The sequence below is a fragment of the Pocillopora damicornis genome, chromosome 3 (assembly GCF_964200805.1).
Source record: "Pocillopora damicornis chromosome 3, jaPocDami1.2, whole genome shotgun sequence".
NCBI classification, from domain to species: domain Eukaryota; kingdom Metazoa; phylum Cnidaria; class Anthozoa; order Scleractinia; family Pocilloporidae; genus Pocillopora; species Pocillopora damicornis.
The window spans coordinates 29,482,579-29,504,174 of NC_142672.1; the positions used below are offsets into that span (position 1 = coordinate 29,482,579).

A 21,596-nucleotide genomic window follows, 5' to 3' on the forward strand; every position below is an offset into this window, starting at 1 on the left:
ATCATTCACTATCTAAAATAGCAAATTTTCCTTCCTCACCATTAAGTAATCATTCATCGAAGGTGACCGAGAGAAGTTTGAAGTTTCTAATAAATCATGATGCGAACACCGAATTGTTTACATTCCAATGCGTTATTCACTTGATGATACATGTGTTTCAATGCCTCGCATGAGTGAAAATTTTATCTTCTTTCTGATTCATCAACAGCTCAGATCAAACAAATCTGCTGCAACCACTCGTGATCGGATAAATCCACGAAGCGATGCGACGTGTGAATGTGTAACATGATAGCATTTTTCACTACGTAAATTTTCCGGTGTCGACTCGTCGCTCTTCTAAACCGAAAAGTTCTTTCTTTTACCCAACAATGTAACACAAAGGAAACCAAAGACACATGAGTCGCGCATTTTTTTCGACCGTGCGCGCAGAAAAATAGAATATGCGCGTCTGACTACCCTGCGTCTGAGCGTATGGAATGCGTCTGCGTAGTCAACGTATCCCTGAGCGGTAATGTATTTAAACTACCGTTCAGATTTCGCTAGAATTGCCCTCTTAGCCTAAGTAAATATCGGTAGTGGCGAACTTATCACGGAAAAGAAAGCAAGTATTAACCATCAGCCCACTCCTATTGAGAATCGGCGGTAATAGAGCGCCTTTTAGCCCCACCGTATTGTCAAACGTGCAGTTAGTCACCAATGTACGCCAATTTTCATTAGCTGAAAATCGCTCGGTTAACAAATTGCAGGAAACAATGTTTTCAATAATTAAGCGGATGGGTAAAATAAATAATAAAGTTATTACCTTATTGGTACTTAATTTCGCGGGTACTTAATTTCGCGATTTTGGCGAGGCAATATTTCGCGGGGTTTTATTTACGCGATTTCAATAGGCAAATATGAAAAAAGGGCATTAAATTTCGCGATTGAAGCGTTCTCAACTTTATTTTATTTTTCCAAAGGTCTGAACTGTTTAAAGTTTCTAGATAACTGGAACACAACAAAACACATATTTGAAAATTAACGTTAAAAATAAATGTATTACAACGTGAAAACGCATTGTTTCAGTGGTTCGCGGCAACGTTCATAAGGTGACGGAAGTTTTTTGGCCAACAAAATATTGTGCACTTAAGGCACTAAGCGAAATGCTGTTCGTACTTGAAGAAAAACTTATTATTAGAGTTTAATACGAGTTTAACGATAACAATGCATGCTTTAAATATCATTCGTTACGATGGCTTTTGTTTATATCTAATGATATAATGATATTCATGATCGTTATGCGATAGCAGCAACCAAGCGACTTCCAGGACGGTTAGCTGATTCAATTGTGGGTCATTTACCAAGAGAGATTTCGAGATGCACTCGTTTTCTCATTTCACGAGGCGGGAACGTCCAAGCATCGACGATCACCGCTCGTACAGGGTGGCCTTGAAATCCCTGTCACTGTTTGCATCGAACGTGACTCCACCTCCAAAAATATTTTAATGTTGGAACGTTACAAGAAACTTGTGAATGAGAACTACAAGGAGCCAATTAAAGGCAATTTTGACGACTGTACGAAAGACATCCTAAGGGATTTGTACGAATCTAGCGATTCAGATGAAGATGACACTAGTAGCGTAGATTAACTTCTCCATGCAAAACATTTAACGATTTCACAAATTCAAAAATGGAATTTACGAGTAGAAACCAGTTAATATGTTGCGTTTTGTTGATAAATATCCTGTAAATTTTGTTGCCATTACGAATAAATCATTTTTTTTACAGTTTGATTTTTTTGTATGGGTATTAAATTTCGCGTGTTTAAATTTCGCGAGGATTTTTTTTCGCGGGTCTTTAATTTCGCGATTTTTTTACAATCGCGAAAAACGCGAAATTAAAGACCCGCGAAATTAAGTACCAATAAGGTAAGTCTGACGAGGAGTCACGATACGTGAAAGAGTCAGACAGCACGCATTACTTGCGGTAAAGATCAGTAAAGAGGGCAGATATCTTTTGAAAGATCACTATTGGTGCTGAAAATGCTCTCTAAATGCTCAAGTGGCCTTTAATTAACTAGATAGACCACACTTGTTTAATCTAAACTGATGTGTTGAAATGTAAATTCATGAACTTTCAATAAATTTCTATAAATCTATGTCAGACATTTTGGCGAGTAACTCATCAACGTAAATCCCTACAGACATGAAACTTGAACGAATTGTTTATTTATCAATATTCGACAACAGCTCACTGTCTTGGCATCAGGTATTCAATATTTTTTATTTTGAAATAAATAGTTTAAACTTTCGCCTTCGATAGCGTTGCATTCACAGAGAACGTATAACTAGACATGAGAGCTTAGAAGAAAATTGGGGAAGACGTGGAAATGAGATAAGCACATTACTGACACACTTGGGTGCACCTCTTTTGCCACTTCTCTGTTCTTACCACATTTTGACGCCATGTGATCTACATGTATTACTGAACAGATGCAACAACAACATTGAATCTATTTGACATGTTAAATTGGTGTTAAGATATAACAAAACCATTTTGAGCCACAAGGTTGCGTTCAGTTTGCGCTTAGCCTTGGTCTTGTACTTCTCTCTTTCTTTTAAGGCAGAAGAGGCCCCGGAAGTGAAAAAAACCTGATTCTTCCTCACCCCTCCCTAGACATACAGGGGTGCTCAGTTCCACATAGACAGCTTGCGGTCGAGGTGCAGCAGAAACATTTTGAGCCAGAAGGTTGCGTTCATCATTGACACAGTTTGCGTTTAGCCTTGATCTTATACTTCTTTATTTTTTAAGGGAGTAGAGGCCCCGGAAGTGAAAGAAAAAGCCGATTCTTCCTCACCCCTCCCTAGACATATTTCAGCCAGGGGCGCTCAGTTCCACGTAGACAGCTTGCAGTCGAGGCGCAACTGTTCTAAACTTTACTGGAGAGCGCGGTAACGTGAGCAGGTTTGTGTGCAATCGCGAAGTTTTTATTGTCCTTAAGATGGAGGAAGAATATGATAAGTTACTAAAAGACTTGAAAGAAAATGGTCAGGATCATTTGATGAAATTTAAAGACACGCTACCGAAGCATCAACAGCAGTTGTTAATCAACGATCTTCGAAATATCAAGTACGCGGAGATTAATCTCGCGTTCGAGAAGACGATGGCCGAGGCAAACACTATGCAAAAGAAGGACGAAAAATTGCAGCCAGTTCCTCCAGAGCAGGTTGGCAGTGTCATTGGAGCAGAAAACCAAAACAACGTCACCGACTGGAGAAATAAAGGACTGCAAGCAATAAGCGAAGGTAAAGTCGCTGTACTACTTCTGGCTGGTGGTCAAGGTACTCGATTGGGAGTTGATTATCCGAAAGGAATGTACAATGTCGGTTTACCATCTAGGAAAACCCTTTATCAACTGCAAGCTGAGAGGATCTTGAAATTGCAGGAGTTGGCGTACGAGCACACTGGAGAGAAAGCTACGATTCCATGGTAAGTAAACCTCAGTTGTGCTCTCAATCGTTTAGTTTGGTAGACAAGCGCTGACTTCGCTCGCACATTTTTATTTCTTTCTACTGCTAATAAAATTTAATCATCGTAGAATTTAGTTTTTCATAAGTGTATGTTTCGATCCATACAAAATTCTCCCTTTATTTTCCCTTTCCGCTAGCATCGCTAACGACGTTTTGATGCAACTGTGCGTGACCATAACAACAAGTTGAGAATGTAAATTTCCGTACTTTCTTTTGCGAACAATTGCAACGGAAAAGTCTCTTCGATAAAACTTCCCAAAGTAAGGAAAGAACAGTGTGATCGTCCAACCTCTTCCTTTCTTGGAATGAAAAATGAGCTCACCCGCTGATACGTTAAGCGTAATTCCGTATGTAGTGTTCCAACCATGAATTTGCAAGGTTTTATTATGAATAATAAATCAAGGTTTTACTATGAATAATAAATCGATTTAGAGTTCTACGGAAATGTAAATTTTACATCAGCTAATCAAACAGCTTTGTCGATTTTAATTGGTACTTTCATTTGTTCTTGTTCCAAAATAATTGCGATACTTGCTCAGACAAGTCGTTTCCGCGAAAAACCAGAAGTGTTTTAAACCTTTGGACCCTATTGTGGGAGGTAAGGGGGAGGGACTGTCTTCATAAACGAGCTCACTCGCTGCTATGTTAAGCGTAATTCCATATGTAGTGTTCCAACCATCAATTTGCAAGGTTTTATTATGAATAATAAATCAAGGTTTTACTATGAATAATAAATCGATTTAGAATTCTATGGAAATGTAAATTTTACATCAGCTAATCAAACAGCTTTGTTGATTTTAATTGACCAGTACTTTCATTTGTTCTTGTTCTAAAATAATTGCGACACTTGTTCAGACTTGATAACCTCTTTCTATTCTAAAACAAATCCTCAGTCCCGAAGGTAATGTATTGTGAACAGGTTTGCAATGTTTTCTCTTATACAAGTACATCACACTCTGTTCAATATGAAGTATGGGGTTATACAGAATTGACAACACACCCATCAATTTTCACCTGATTTTATTGGCTACTTTCATCAATCAGGGGACAGTTGTCATGCAATATCCCCCATCTGCATCGATATGTCCTCCAACTACTTCTGTTAATGTGAAACAAAGCCAACAGGAAAAAGCTATGAAAAAACACAGAAGGAAAGCAAACTTGTGTTGAAGGGTTCTGTGATGCTGTCAGGGAAATAACAAAAAAAGTCAACAAAATATGCTATCAATGCATGGAATGAAAAGTAATGGGAAGGTCATAAAATAAATAAACCTCTTGACTGGTTTTGCACCTTGATTAAAAGAAAAAATTAATGTGCCTAGATTAAAAACATGTTGACTTTTTGAAATTAATGTTTGACTATAACAGTTATGCACATTAAAAAATTTTACCATTCAAGACTTGAAAACAAAATGCTATACACCAAATGTATTTGTTCCTTAAGAATTAATGGTAATTATAAAACCATATGCTGAATTTGAAAATAATATTTTCTGAAAATTTGGCCAAGAATAACCTTTGATGATTAATTTTATTGAATCAATCAAGAGGACTCCAGTTGAAACATACATATTTTTTGTTGTTGTCTAAGTGTTGCAACACATCTCCCAAGAGTTTCCTGTTAACCCTTGTAACTATTAAGACAGAATTTCTCCTTACAATATTAATAGCCAGTATCAAGCAGACAAGTAATGAGAATGAAGAACACTATCAACAAGGCGATTACCTGTTGATTCAATACCAAATTCCCTGAATCAAAATAATAAGACTTGTATAGCAGACAGTAAGAAGTACCACTAATGAGGTTGTTGGAGTGATAGAGTTAACTCAGTTCTGTGTTTTGTTCACTACACTTCAGGTACATCATGACCAGTGAACATACAATGGATGAAACAAAAGAGTACTTCCAGGAACACAATTATTTTGGACTCCAAAAAGATGATGTGATTTTCTTTGAGCAGCACACCCTTCCATGTTTGACCCTTGAAGGTAAAATCATTCTTGACCAGCCTGGTAAAGTTTCCAGAGCCCCTGGAGGAAATGGTGGCTTGTATGAAGCTCTTCATGAGAAGAAACTTATTGACAAGATGCGAGGATGTGGTATAGAGTATGTGCATGTGTATTGTGTTGATAACATCCTGGTCAAGATGGCTGATCCTGTCTTTATTGGATTTTGTATGGCCAAGTCAGCAGAATGTGGTGCTAAGGTTGGTGTCCTGTGGTAAATTTATGTAACTTTCCACTCATTCCAGAACTTTTATATTATAAGTTCTAATTGTGTTAATCAAATAACACCAGAAAGGTGTTATAATTGTGAGAAAATTTGGTTTACAAGGATGAGAAATACATTGTTGTTGAAACACCACAAAAGCAATTTGTACAGCAGCCATTTTCCAGTTTTGGTTTGGGAAACTCTGTGAAACGTTTGGGACATTTTAACTTATAAGTAGTTTTCAAAAGTATAACTTGATTACTTTTGATTACATCTATGTGTATACATATTCCTGTAATACATTTGTGATGTTTTCCACAAAAACTTTTGGCAGGTTGTGGAGAAAAAAAGGCCAGAGGAGAGGGTAGGAGTGGTGGTCAAATGCGATGGAAAATATCAGGTAAGTGAATGGTCTTTCTTGAAATAACTTAGTCCCAATTTAACTCAAAATAATAATGATAAGCTCTTTTATCCTAGGCACACAAAATGATAAGGGGCAATATTTTCTCATATCTCATTCTAATTAGAGCACTCTCCATTAATGTGAAATCTTGCTTCTGTTGATCATATAGTATTATTCAAGTAAAAAGGTCATACCTAGAAGGTATTATTAGCACTTTTAAACTTTTTCTTTTATCATTCTGCTGTATACTCTACGCATCACTCTAATTTTGTCTAATAGCAATATAATGTACAAGTATCTAACTCTTTTTTACTTTCAAACTTTCGCCTTCAACTCTCCTTTCTTCCTGTTACACATTGATTTTAAATTTAGATCAGAGAGTTTCCTGTAAAATTAAGCAACATCTCACTGTTGATACTTCTCTTTATTATCCCAACCCTTTGATCCCTAAGACTGACCACCATCTTACTTCTCCTTACAATATCATCACTGAATCATACAATTAAGGAAGTAATCACCAATTAAAGAAGCTATTGATTGTTAAACAAATTCTCCTTGTCAGCGCCTTAGCAAATGTGTAGAGAACAGTATAAAGAGTATGCATACTGTTGGTCAGTTGTAAAATGTTAACTGTTCTTCTTGACAATTTATTAATGTGGGATGGAGAAACATAGTCATGTAGCTCATAAGCCTGTCTTAGGAATGAAAGGGTTGAATGATTTGATACTTTTTCACTCAATCACATTTCCTATCTTCCTATAGGGATGAAGGCAATCTCAGACTGGAAATTCTACTTTTATTAAAATTAAACTTTTTAGGTTGCAGAGTACAGTGAGATCTCTGAAGAACTGCAGCACAAAAGAAACCCTGATGGAAAACTTACCTTTCGTGAAGGAAACATTTGCAACCATTTCTTTACCATAGACTTTTTGGAAAAAATTGTCAAGTAAGTGATTTACTTTCAATTGAGACATGTACTGTATGGTGTTTTAAACTTATTGAAAAAAAGGCTTTACAAACTGAGCGTTGATAAGTAATTCTTGGGTCAGGAGTAATTTTTAAGGAAAATGTATCTTACCCCTGGCATTTATCTCTCTCTATATTAATTTAATTTATTTTTGTAAATTTAGAGAGCTTGAGCCATCGCTAAAATACCACATTGCCAAGAAGAAAATTCCTTATGTTGATGACAGTGGGAATCGGTATGTACATGCATGTTGCCGACCATGATAATTATAAATTTGAACTAGTAATTGGTGAGTACACTCTTGGTTACTTTAAGGATCATATAAAGGTCTCTGCATTCTCTTTATCAAAACCTTCAAAAGTTTTGTAAGTGTGTTGGAAAAGGATGTTAAGCCTTCAAAACAGACTCAAGTCTGGACAGCATCCTCATATAGAGAATTTTGTTTTTTTTTTGCCCATATAAAATAATAAAGACCACAAAACAGTGAAAGCAAGAGGCAGAACTGTGGATCTGCCTCTTAAAATTGCTATACATAAAACAGTGTCCTGTATAAGCCACACTCTGGAATTAATGGACAAGTCACAAAGTTTTACTTTTGATAAATAACTTAGTTTTTCTTTTTTTTTTCCTTGTTGCTTGCAGACTTCTAGTCCAGGGAATTTTTTCATTTCAAATTTGCTCCTGTGTTTTCAGTATTGATCAGTACTAGACTAATAATTATGTAACTTGTTAATGTGTTCTTTAATTTTCATTTCAGGATTGTGCCTGATGCACCTAATGGAATAAAACTGGAGAAGTTTGTTTTTGATGTCTTTGAATTTACTGAGTAAGCTGACTTTGCTAATATCAAGGTTTCTACATGTAGTTACCTTCTGTGAGGACAATTTTCACCCTTCAGTTATTAACTATTAATGAAATATTCAAATGATACAAGTTGTTACATCTGATAGTTCTCCACAGTGGAAACTTAAGTTTAATATGTCTGTTCAGAACTAAAAGGGACAGAGGAAAGCTTTCTGTAATAAGAGTCTAGTTGACTTAACACTTCACTTGCTGCACATCTTCACTGACTTTATATATTCATTGTAAAATGAACTGTGGGTGGGCTTATCAAGAAAAGCAGTGGACAGTCTTGGAAGGGTCTTTATGTGTAACATTGGTTACATGTATTTTTGGTAAATCAGTGACATTATGAGTCTCACAGGACTTTTGTTTGAATTTAACTCAAAATACATGTACATGATTGTACAGTCAAATATGACCCCTTCTCTCTTTGTGTCAGGACTAGGAGTCTAAGCATTAGGAAAGGTTTTTTTTGATTTCTCCTGTTTTTAAACTATTGCATCAGAGTTTTCCAATGAAGTCAGCCAATCAATTTATTTTGGTTTGCTTATGTACAGTTGCATCTGCCAATAAACTAGGAGCACCCAGAAAATGTCCAATAACAATAATTGTCTCATTTTTTGTTTGGTCAATATTTATGCTAAATTCAAATGAAGTACTATTTTTATCTGGGTGAAGAATTTCAAAGTTAGATAATTTGACCATTAAATTTCTCTTGCAGAAAATTTGCAGTCTTAGAGGTTGCCAGGGAAGATGAATTTTCTCCTCTGAAAAATAAGAAAGGTTCAGCAACAGACAGCCCAGAAACAGCTTGCAGAGACTTGCTGAATTTACATCATAACTACATAATCAAAGCAGGGGGAACATTTGTTGACAGCACCAAGTTAGTAGAACTATAGTACTCATTTCTTATCTAAATCAGGACTGTGGCTGGCTATTGATAAAGTCCTTGACCCAAATGACAAGCAGAGTTTTAAGGAACTTGAATTGATAGTTGTATCAATGAATTGTGAAGCATTACAGTCCTGTGAAGACTTGGTTGCTACTATCAATTTTTCTTTTTGTGTAACCTGGTGTAAAGTCTTAACCTGTTTAGTGATGAGGTAAACACTTGCTGCAAAGGAGACCAAGTGTTAAATGCTCCTTGCTACAGAAGTTATGATAAGCTTGAACAGCAGGTGAATCAGTTTTTAAGTATCTTTTCTGTATACTGTACCACCAGGAAGTAAGAGATTTCAATCTAATCAGCAAGATCAGTGGATCATATTTCCAAGTAGAATTGCTATATGTAAGATACTGTATTAAAAATTGCTCGAAATTCTACTATTTTTTACAAGTGATTGCATGAATGGAGATTTTTAGGGGTATGTTTTCCCTTTATGTTATTAATTGTATGATTTTAGTGTTAGTAATAATTCCTTTTTTTTTCATTTCAGGGACAGCCCTTCGTTATGTGAAATATCTCCCCTTCTCTCTTATGCTGGAGAGGTAACTAATACATTCTAATAACAATTTACAGTCACAGGACAGAAGAAATCCTCTACATTTCTGGAAATAATATTCCTTCATGTTGCAGTTCAAATTGTTTTTCTTTTCCTAAGAGGATAGGTTTTTCAAGGACAAAAACCTTCACAATGCCTTCTAAATACATATTGCTAACAAAAGTTACAGAAAGACAGTATCACTTAATATGAAAATTTTGATGCTCACAATAATTGACATAATTGACATTAATTCACCAAAGAAGAGGTGAATAGTGATGGATATTTATCAAGGGGTAAAGTAGCAAGGTTGATATCCACCATTTTCACCAGCACTGGGGTGAATTATTTTCTCAGTATGTACCACACAGAAACCAAAAATTGAGTTTATTTCTTTCACTATACTAAATATTTTCAGGAATTGAACTCTCCATGCACACATTTGTCTAATCAGCTTACTGAAGGTGAATAGTGCTTGCTTATCACTTCTTAACTAGCCAATCAGCATGCACAAAAAAGTGTTATTGACCTGTGTGGTATATACTTATTACTGTAAACACCATTTATACTTCAATATGTAGTAAAATTAAACAACCACTGATTGTAAAGGCCAATTGGAAAGTAGTAAATTTTCAAATATGAAAGCAATCCTTGCGGCTATAAACACTACCTTTAGTAGTAGTAAAAAGAAGGCTTGAAAAAAATTTAGGTCCATATGGGATTTGAATCCATGACCTCTGTAATAGTGGTGCAGTGCTCTATCACAGAGGTCATGGCTTCAAATCCCATATGGGCCTGAATTTTTTCTAGGCCTTATTTTCACTACTACTTAAGTAGTGTTCATAACTGTGAGGATCACTTCCATATTAGTTTCTGCAACTGTAGTTCACATATGATTTTCATATATTTACAGTAATTTAGTAAATTTTCCTTTCTAAGCAATATGAGTATGATAAATTTTTTGCATTGTCTGCAGTGTTTGACACTAATGCTTGCCCCATTTCTTGGCCTGGTGGACTAATATTTTGCAGAACAATCTGATTTGCAATGAAAAAGTGACTAGTAAAATGATGTAGTGGCTGTAAACATGATAAAGATATAACCAACCTTACATCTCATTGCTGTCTTACTTTTTTGTCATTTAACATATGTATATATATTATATATATATATGATATATGTATATGTAGGTACAAACCTCAAAATATATCCAAAGCCATAGAAGATACTATGTCCAAAGATGCCATGTTTCTGTGTGTGAAAGGAATACTCCTACTATGGAACCTAGTTTCCACATGGCCAAAAAGGCCTAAATATTTGCAAACCATTTACTAAGTTACTTCTTAATAAGTGATTAGTGAACACCAAATCATCAGATAACAGTTTGTCATAGCTTTTACTTTATCATCATCAGTGGACAAAACTTCATGTCAACTGTATTACATTATAAAATTGACATTGTTTTATTTAACAAGCCTCCTTTTAGTTTTTATGGGCAACTAATCTTTAGTCAGTGGGCAACCAAATAAACAATGGGCATAAAAAACAAACCGTTTGCCCAAAAGGCAAATTTAGCCAGAAAGTTAGGGTTGAACACTGGTCTTAGTTTCAGACTACATAATATCAGCATAAACCAGTCTTGGTGTACTGGGTGTAACTGTTGATGACAAAAAGACAGTCTCATTTTGTTTTCTTTTTTTTTTTTAGGGATTGGAAGATGTAGTTAAAGGCAAGGAGTTCTCAGCAACAAAGACTATTCATCTGACACCAGAGAATAAAGAAGTAAAAGATGGAGAGCTGCCACGAAAGAAAGTCAAGGAGGGTTGAAAAAATTATTAATGCTGGTCATAGGAATATTTTAATTGTCAAAAATTTTTGTGGAATTCTAATTAGATTTGAAAATGGTTATTAGTAAGAATTGACTGGTTAGGAAACCTTGTGACAGTAACTTGTTTGTTGGTATCTCTAATTTTTCTCAGCTTTCCTAACCAGTGAACTTTAATAATATATAATACTACGGTTTTATTGTAGTTAGGAAAATGATGGTATGTTATAATATAAAATGCTGCACATTCAATTTTGGAGGAAGCAGTACTGTAATTCAAATCATTTTTATTATGATTATTGGTATTATTGTTTTCGGTATCACTCATTGTCAGTTTTGTTGTCATCATCATTTTCATTATCATTACTGGTATTACCAGTAGTTATTTTCATTATCATTATCATAACCATTGTTATTGTCATTATTATCATCAGGCATTGTCATCGTCATTTTTATTATCACTATTAGTTATGTTATTTTCATTATTATTGTTATATCTAAGATAGAAAATATGAAACACACCTTTTAAAAAGGGTTGGGGGGAAGGGTTGGAGGCGGGTGTTTTGGAATATTATATCACACCAGAAGTTGAGTGAAAATGCACTCACACTTTTGAAGCGCTAAGTCAACCAATCAAATTCAAGAGCATAGCCTTGACTTTAACTAACGTATGGTGTTGTATAAAAAGTTTCTCACTTGATTGTAGGAAACGTTTGGGAATTCTATTCAATAAAACGGAAATTTTTGATCCTACATTCTTTAAGTTAAAAGAAATATTCACAAATATGGACTGCAAAAATTTGCCTAAACATACTTGACCTTAAGATGGATGAAAATCTAACTTTGGCGCCAGATTTTTACAAGCACTGTATTTCTCATATAACTTTTTTGCAAAGCGGATAGAACTGATCCAAAATTTGCAGTTCTGAAAATGAATTATAGTGTCTGTCAGATAAGTGTCATTGAAAGAGCAGTTTCATTGGAATGTCGAAAGTAAATTGGGATTGCATTGATTTTGTTCTAATTTGCCCTGTGATTGGTCTAGGAAACTCTCACCATTCTCTCAACCAATCAGACGCAACACTAAGACCAACCAGGACGTGTTATCGCGCCCAAGTTAGTTTCGTTGGTTTTCTTTTTCCTTGAGTTTTCATAGGCTCTTGAGGATCTTTTCCTTCCTTCTGATTGGCTGTTAAGATAACTTTGGTTTTGATTTTACGACACTCAATTGAAAAGAGTTCAATTATGATGGCATCAGGGCCAAAGAGGAACACAACAAGAACATTCTTTCGCATGCTAAACCTTCATATAGAAGAAATCTAACTTTGGGACTTGTTTCAGTATTCTATGAATATGTTGGTAATCCATAAAATGCACATCGAATTGTTATTTTTTTAAAGTTAGATGGACTTTTGAAATCGACTTTTGATGTCATTAAATGAAATGATTAAAGCTTCAAACCAGGCTACGTGCATTTTTTACTCATGGGTCCCCAGGGGCGGTTTCCATCCGCCTAGTTCCCAGTCTATTGTCTACAAATGTATCACGCCACTTCTACCGACATCACGTAATCCCGATTGATTGATTTAGCCGGTATCTAGCCGGTTTCATCAATAATTTTCTCGAACGGGCATCATCTCCGCTGAAATGGACATCGATAACTTAAGAAGTGAACTTAAAGAGAACAATCAAGACCATTTGCTCCTGCATTGGGATTCACTTAACGATGAGGAGAAATCTAATTTTTACAAAGATCTCAAGCACATCGATTTCGCCAAAATTAACCACTGGTTCGAGAAGACCATGCGCGAAGCCGAAGCAAGTGACAAGAAAGATGAGAAATTGGAGCCAGTTCCACCACAGATAGTTGGTAGTGTAATCGGAGCGAAAAATGAAAACAAAGTCACCAGTTGTAGAGAGAAAGGTCTACAGTTGATAAGCGAAGGAAAAGTCGCTGTACTGCTTCTCGCCGGAGGGCAAGGAACGCGGCTGGGAGTCTCTTATCCCAAGGGAATGTACAATGTCGGGTTACCATCACAGAAGACATTGTATCAACTTCAGGCCCAGAGAATCTTAAAAGTGCAAGAACTGGCTTATGAACTCACCGGAAAGAAATCGACAGTTCCTTGGTAAGTCACAACTTTAATTCCTTTGTATGATTGCATAGTTCATTGTCTGTTAATCGTTTTCGCTAATTTTTGAAACTAATTTCCTGTCAGCCCAATGTTAGGTGAATACCACCCCTTCGCCATTAAAACTGGCAATTTATTTGCAACAATCAAATAACGTTCAAAATTTCTAGAAATGCGATTGTGGGTACACAAATATCGAGATCAATATGAATGAAGTTGTTGGGTAATTCACAAAGCGCTCAAGGCGTCATAATTTTGTTGTTGTTATCAGTAAGTTGGTATTGTAAGGCATGTAATAATTTTGTGAGAGTCATGTGAGAACAACCTTCGAAAATAGGGAAACTGTAGTCCATCCTGTCGACAGTTTCTGAAGTAGGGACTATTAATCATTAAGCACTGTGTTTGAGTATTGTAACCAGAGTACTAGAATGGAAGCCCTCAGTATTACTATGGGGGAAAGGGGTGGGGGATTTGGCAGGGGTGGCGTGCACTGACAAGGGAATGAAATCTTACGAGTTGTTATTATCAGAAATTCCAAACTTGCTAACTCAGCTAAAGTTTTGCCATGAGCAGAAGCTGCTGATTGTGAGTTTAGTATTTCATTGGCAAATTATGATTGAATTTCTATGCAGATACTGATGGAAGTCTTTGGATGTGTTCAACCATTTTGTTGATTATGAAGAATCCTGTTTGTTTATTATTTGCCTTTAAATTTAGTTGTAGTTAAACTGAAAAATTGAAATTGGAGGAATAGTTTGGACCATCAATTACCAGAATAAAAGAGGGTAGCAAAGCAGAGGTCCTGATCCTGTTTCACACAAATTTCAGAAAAAATGAATGCATCACATTTATGAAAAGGAAAACTAAACATCTCTATTCTCTCTTCCTACAATGTTTAGAGTGATCTTTAGGTTTCCACGAACTGAGAAAAAATTTATGCAGCACACGTGCCTTTCTTTAATATTCATGTGTCACATTAATTTTAAACTATATCCAAGTCACATTCAAACCCTTTGCCACCCTCTAAGGAGATGTTAAAGATTTTATTTTGAAAGAACTTTGAAATTTATTGACAGCTTATTGTCACACCACTATAGGTACATCATGACAAGTGAACACACCATGGAAGAAACAAAAAAGTTTTTTGAAAAACGCAATTACTTTGGGCTGCAAAGAAATGATGTGCTATTCTTTGAGCAGCACACCATTCCTTGTCTATCAATGGATGGAAAAATTATTCTTGATCAATGTGGTAAAGTTGCCAGAGCCCCTGGAGGAAACGGTGGTTTGTATGCTGCCCTTATTGATGATGGTGTAGATGACCATGTTACCATTGGTACAATGAGAAAGCGAGGAATAGAGTATCTTCATGTATACTGTGTTGACAACATCCTTGTTAAGATGGCAGATCCTGTGTTTGTTGGATTTTGTGTTGACAAGTCAGCAGAATGTGGTGCTAAGGTTGGTGCTCTTATTACCTCGGTAAAGAAATAATTCATGTTCTTGCCAACTTGCTTTGGGCCAAAGGCTTGTAGGACTTGATTGTCACTGAAGAAATCCAAAGATTTCTAAACACTTTCCAAAAGATTGCAGAGATACCTCAAAAAGTTCAAGTTAAAAAATTTAGGATTATTTTTAAGACACAAAGATTCCTTAAAGGGTCCATGGAACTAATAGAAGAGCATGTGGACATAAGCTTTGGAAGGAATGATATTTTTCATGTACATGTATACTGTTCAAATGTTTTTCACATGCAGTACATATGGTATTTTTCACTTTTATGGGTTATACAATTTTACTCCTACAATTTTCCTCTTGAGGGCTCCACCCATGATATACCCTTACAAGAGCCTGAGTACATGTAGATATGCATCTAGTTTCAATTACAGCCTCCCTGTTAAAGCAGACTAGTTATACCTTTTAAATTATGCTTACCTATAGTCAGACTGTCAGTGTTCCTGTTGAAAAGCTAACAGATATGTGAAATAACTTGATAAAGTTTTGGTAAACAAAATACATAATTAAAAAATGCATTTAAGTCCTCTTCTTTTCTTAATATGTAATAAAAATAGGCAATGAATTGTCAAATGAATTATTAAATAATGGGTTTTTGTCTGAGTTGATTTCCTTGACAGATTGTTATTTATTTATTGCAGGTTGTCGAGAAAACACTTCCAGATGAGAGAGTTGGAGTTGTTGTGAAATGTGAGGGCAAATATCAGGTTAGTTGTTTTTCATGTCAACTTGACATGGGAATCTAATTTTCATCCCAAATTGTTTTGGAATAAATCAGATATTTTTCAAATATCCAAACTGTTTGTCAAGAATTTTTGTCATCATCAATTTCCCAACTATAATTTTATCTACCAAACCAAACTAAACCAAACTTGGAAGGATATTGCAAGTGTATATCTCAGGGTTGATAAAAGATTCTGAATTTTTCAATAACAGGCCTTTGGTAGAGAGTAATGACACACAAACCAAACATTGATGCCTATGTTTTCCTCTGCAAATATTTCATGAGAATGGAATTTTTTCAGAGCAAATTCTCTCTGTCTCCAGGTTTCACACAAGGAAAATCACATTATATTTCATAGACAGCATGATGTTGAACAACCATATGAAGTGTAAATGAAAACACCATAAGGTTTTTCAATGATCTTGTCCTCAAAGAGGACCATGGAAAAGTCTTTGTGAAAAAGGGTATGAAGCCTGAAGTCATAATTCATAGTTTTCTTTTCATGCAAACTGTGATTTTTTTGAGAAGTCATGATTTTCTTCTTGACTAGTGGTGTGATCAGATGCCATTTGAGGCCAGCCATGTGCAGTCATACATATATACATGTTCCAATGGCAGAGGCCCTGAAATGAGAGGCAGGCAGATTGAGAGATTACTGTTAAAAAAAAAAAAAAACGAAAGAAGAAGAAGAAGAAAGAATTTTTAGGTCAAATCATAAACACTAAAAAATTATATTATTTTACAAATTGAAATGAATTATGTATAATTTGCCTTGGGAAGACACAAATTTCTGAAAGTTGTTTGATTCCTTGTCATGGCTTTAATTTCTCAAAGCCTGATCTATAAATCAAAACAGGCAACAGAGTAATGCCTGTTATTGAGATTTTTTAAGTATTGAATAAGAATTTTTGATCAGGTTGCTGAATACAGTGAGATATCAAAAGAAATTGCAGAGATGAAAGACCCAGACAACAATGATAGGCTCTTATTTCGAGATGGAAACATTTGCAATCATTTCTTCACTGTGGACTTCTTGGAGAAAATTGTAACGTAAGTGGTAGTATGAGTGGAGTTCAACTAAAGGTATTACACTCACAAAAATTTACTATGCCCTCTAATAGATGCATAAATGCATAAATCCTTTAACAGATTTGCAACTGAAAATTGAATCTTCATTTGAGTGAGTTTGTAATCAGCAATAACAATTTATTTGCCTGCTTGTGCATTTTTTAATTTAGAAGTGTCTCATGATGTTGTTGTTGTCATTTTTTTTTTGCCACTTCTGTAGAATGAGATGAATGTTATCTGGTCAATGTTTCCATTTGTTCTAAATGCTCAACCCAATTTAAGAAATTTTGTTACTAGGGTTGTCACATCATCATTTCTTGCAGTCACTGAGTCAAATAATGAATCATTGCTTTAGACTGAGTTAATGATGCAGATCATGAAATTCTGAAAAAGGCAGTAGAAAGGATCTTATTATCATAGGATATGTAAAGCCCCATGTGGACTTCAAATGAAAAACATAAAAAAATCAGTTTATGAGGGCTGCATGCCATGGGGTGAGTGGGATGGGAAAAATTTGTTACTCTTGGTCATAACACAGTGCTGCAACATAGAGCCAAATATTTTACAGTCCAACCTTCCTATGGTTGATAACTTTGCACATGATGTGTAGTCCCTTTTTTGGTTTTTCACATTTTTACCTCAGGGAGCATGAACCATCACTCAAGTTTCACATTGCTAAGAAGAAGATCCCATTTGTTGATGAAAGTGGAAAAAGGTTAGAAAGATTTTTCACTTAGAGATTTTTCACTTACCTGGTCAGTTTTGTTACCAACAATTATGCCATTTTTCCAAATACAGAACAAATTTCGTGGTGTTCTGTTGAGTTCATTAATAGAATGTTGCAACTAAATAAAAGTGAATGTTGATATCTGTCCTTTGAAAGAAGAGAATATTTTGAAGTAAATTATCAGAAGTATCAAGATTAATTTTTGAATTTCAGCTTGAGATATGAGCACATACATGAGTAGCTTGAAGACAAAATGGGTTATTTTAAGATGAGCTTCATTTTATTAAATTCTGTATTGTCATTTTCAGGAATAAACCAGTGGAACCAAATGGAATTAAACTGGAGAAGTTTGTCTTTGATGTCTTTGAGTTCACAGAGTAAGATTTCCTTCAAATTACAATATTATTACCATCGTAAATTGGTAAAGGAAAAAAAAATTATAAATTATGTTTTAATTTTTCTTGAACTGCTGTGTGTAGATTCCTTATGGAACAATCATCATTGATGGTAATTCATTTCAGATGCACAGTCAAACTGCAAGAATTGCAACATTTTTGATAGAGCACTTGTCCAGTAGATTAATACTAATACCTTGAAGATCTTGGAAGTGAATGGGGTCATAATTTGTTATTAGATAGCTATTAAATATCATTGTTGAACCAATAGTAGTTATTAACTGATGTGCAATTGTCTTATTCATGGCATTTTCATCTTTTGATTTATTACAATGATAGGAAACTTGCTCTTCTGGAAGTTGCTAGAGAAGATGAATTTTCACCTCTAAAAAATGCCAAGGGCTCACCAAAGGAGAGTCCAGAAACAGCACTCAGGGACTTGTCAAATTTGCATCGTAGATATCTAACCAAAGCTGGTGCCAAGTTCAAAGACACCAATGGGTAAGTCCCTGAGAGCTCTTTTGTAAACAGTTGTAAAATGTTCAGTTGTACCAGGCTCTTAGTTATACAGTGGCTTAATGGTAAGCTTGCTGGACTAGAAGTTGAGAATTTCAGATTGGAGCCCTGATTGGCTCATTGTGTTGTATTTTTGGACATGATACACAACTCTCATAATGCCACACTCCACACAGGAGTATTGAAGGATGGCAGAAAATTGGGTGGGTGGGTGGGGGGGACTCGCATTGCATGCTTTTTTATTTTTCCCCTAAAGACCAAGTGCCCCGAGCAGATTGTTAAAATTCCAGATTGATATCAGATATGCTTACCAAAAAAAATGAACAGAAGGAATTTTTGTGAGAACACAATAGAGCAATAATTGTTATTGTTTTTTTCATCCAGATTCAATAAGTTTGTCTTTTTTTTCTGGTTCTAGGGTCACATCTATAGTCTGTGAAATTTCTCCTCTTCTTTCCTATGCTGGAGAGGTGAGTTTATTCAGCTATTTGAGTTGGCCCTTTAACCCCTAAGAGTGACTAGCATCTAATTTCTCCTTACAATATCACCTCTGAATCACACATTAAGGTCGGGAGAACCAAGAAAATGATCATCAGTTTAAAGACACTCTTGATTATGAAACAAATTCTCCTTATCAGTGCCTTGGGAAATGTATGGAGAGCAGTATGGAGAATATACCTACTGATGTTAGGGTGTTAAGGGTTAATGTCACTGGGTACCTGTTACCAAATACACAAGAGACTGAAGGTGGAAATTCTACCCATGTATCAGTGTGCTACTAAAAGTACCGAGCCCTTAATCTTTTCTCCTTTTCTCCTTTTTTTGAAAGGAGTCAAAGCTATCTAAATGGAATTTCAAAGTTTTGAAGATTCTCCAAGAAGATTTTAAAAATGTGTATGTTTCCAACTCCCACACATCTGGCCGTCAAAAAAAAGAAAAATGGCGCTTATAGTTTGCTCGCAGAAAACGAAGTAAACTCAACCATATTTAAAATTCTGCGTCACAAGCGGATATGAATGCCTCGTATCAGTTATTGTTTAGAAAGTACGGTCGAACCTGTATTAAGTAGTACTGTATTAAGTGGTCACCCTGTATTAAGCAGTCAGTTGTCAAAGTCCTGAATTTGTGTCCCCTTTATCAATCATTTACACCTCTATTGAGCAGTCGTGGTCACCTTTGAATAAGTCCCAAAGGCCTGTTTGTATTGTCCTCCACTTGTATTTAACAGTCATTTAAGAGCAACCACTCAAATAAAACCACAAATAATCTTTGAAGTAAAATTAAATCCATGTTTCTCTCCCGAAATCAATGTTGGAAGTATTTTTTAGCAAGTTTTTGTACATTAGTGGTCATTTCTACATTACCCCTCTTCTGTGGAACCTGTATTAAACGGTCAACTTGTATTTAGCGGTCTCCTAGGGTGACCGCTTAATACAGGTTTGATTGTATGGAGATAATCTAGTGTCCTTGGTTTTTTTTCTCGGAAAGTATAGGCCTGTGTTCCGTTACCAAAGTAAGAGTTTTTCACACTGCTTATCTTTTTTTATGTTTTCTTTGTATCTAGGGGTTAGAGAATAAAGTTAAAGGCAAAGAATTTTCCGCCGCAGATGAAATTTACCTCACAGCAGATGAAGAAGAAAAAATAGAAGAACCAGCGCCCAAGAAAAGTAGAGAAGGCTGAGATTGTTTTCAAAATTGTCGCTAAATCATCCGACAGCCTACGACGTTTGCTCCTATTTCCTTCGTTAATTGAGTCAAATTGATCAGCGGCCACTAGGCGGCCACTTTAAAATCAAGCCATTTCATGATTGTGTGAGTTCTCAGGCGTGGTTTCATAAGATTTCCCAATCATTTCAAAACAAAAAAATCAAAGCGATCTGAAGTATTTGAAAACACAACAGTACTAGCACTATGACCCGAACGATCATGATGATCGGATAGAGGTAAAGAGTTCTATCGAGACGAGTATTTTCCCGATGGTCCCACGGGTCAGTAGTAGTCCATACTGTCTTTCCACATAATCTTCCCAATCGTCTGGTAGATAACCATTTAAGATTTAAGATAATCATTTTTATAGGCCGAAATCATAACTTCAGACACTTACAGAACCACGGTGGGCTAGTGTTTAAAGGTGACCGAAGCAAAATATCAAGAAATGCTTCTTGAAGTAACTTCTTGGGTGTTATGGTTGAAAAGTCTTTGAAACACTTAGCAATTTGTTTTCCTTGCGCGTGAGTGATAATTTGTGATGATAATTTATTGAGCACTTGAGGAATTGACGACGCATAAAATGTGTGAAAGCCGTTAAGGTATTGGTTAACTGTATTTTTGATTGAAGTAAGAGCAATGATATTGCTATTGCAGGTAGATTAGGTATCTGAAAAAAGTTACGAAATTCTGATACATATTTAAATTATGAACAATATTGATCAATCAGTATGTTCTGGGGTTGGGAACTTAGCAACTGAAAGTTTAATCGTGAAGTATTTGCATGGATGATTATTGTGGAGTGAGAACTGAAGCATTACAGAACAATGAAGGTTCTACCATTTTCCGTCTGCTTTTAGTATTTTTGTGCAAAGGGATATAATTGTAATGTGATTAAAAGATTTTCGTCATTTACCTGTTGACTGAAACGATGTGAGGAATGGTATTTTAACGAAAATGAATAGAAGCTAAATTTATTTTATCCGCCATAGATGTCATGCGCAGACTCGCTATTGATAAGAATTGCATTTGCCAAAGCGGTGTGAGACTGGTTTGAATGGCGCCGCCCGAACGAGAAGATTTTAGTATACCACAGTATACGAATTGTCTCTTTTTGGCAATCATGGTTCTTAAGGCTGTGGCTACAAAGGAAAAAATTTTCTTATGCATTACATGATATGCGACTGGAAGTTCGTAGGTTGCAGATTGTAGCAATGCGCCTGTCAGTTTAGTCAAGAACAGACCTGACATGAAAGCCCTGGCCTATGTATCTGACTTCAGGTCATTTAAAATTCTTAACATGTCCTTAGCCCAGTATCGCTTTTCAGATCTAAAGGGAAGCGAAAACAAAATTGCCTTCGGTTAGCAGAAGTGTCAAGTTATTACTCGTTCGGGTAACCAAAGAGATTGGTGGGCCATCCGTACCCTTCCCTTAAAACCTCCACAAACCTTCCCTTAAAACCTCAAACCTCCTTGACAGAAGTGTCAAGTTACTGCTCGTTCGGGTAACCAAAGAGATTGGGAGGCCATCCGTACCCTTCCCTTAAAACCTCCACAAACCTTCCCTTAAAA

The 21,596-nt window shown here is 35.7% G+C and overlaps 2 protein-coding genes across 2 annotated transcripts; both read left to right on the plus strand.

Annotated features, from left to right (window-relative positions):
- Positions 1-2,977: 2,977 nt before the first annotated feature.
- LOC113681861 (UDP-N-acetylhexosamine pyrophosphorylase) lies at positions 2,978-12,700 on the plus strand. Its single transcript, XM_089199244.1, has 9 exons — positions 2,978-3,468; positions 5,368-5,716; positions 6,056-6,121; positions 6,943-7,070; positions 7,255-7,326; positions 7,849-7,917; positions 8,656-8,817; positions 9,371-9,422; positions 11,123-12,700. Exons 1-9 carry the CDS (start codon positions 2,981-2,983, stop codon positions 11,240-11,242), a joined length of 1,506 nt encoding a protein of 501 aa, XP_089055370.1. The 5' UTR covers positions 2,978-2,980; the 3' UTR covers positions 11,243-12,700.
- An 81-nt stretch (positions 12,701-12,781) lies between these two features.
- LOC113681926 (UDP-N-acetylhexosamine pyrophosphorylase) lies at positions 12,782-20,953 on the plus strand. Its single transcript, XM_089199243.1, has 9 exons — positions 12,782-13,369; positions 14,470-14,833; positions 15,529-15,594; positions 16,528-16,661; positions 17,323-17,394; positions 17,715-17,783; positions 18,141-18,302; positions 18,736-18,787; positions 19,882-20,953. Exons 1-9 carry the CDS (start codon positions 12,888-12,890, stop codon positions 19,996-19,998), a joined length of 1,518 nt encoding a protein of 505 aa, XP_089055369.1. The 5' UTR covers positions 12,782-12,887; the 3' UTR covers positions 19,999-20,953.
- Positions 20,954-21,596: the final 643 nt, after the last annotated feature.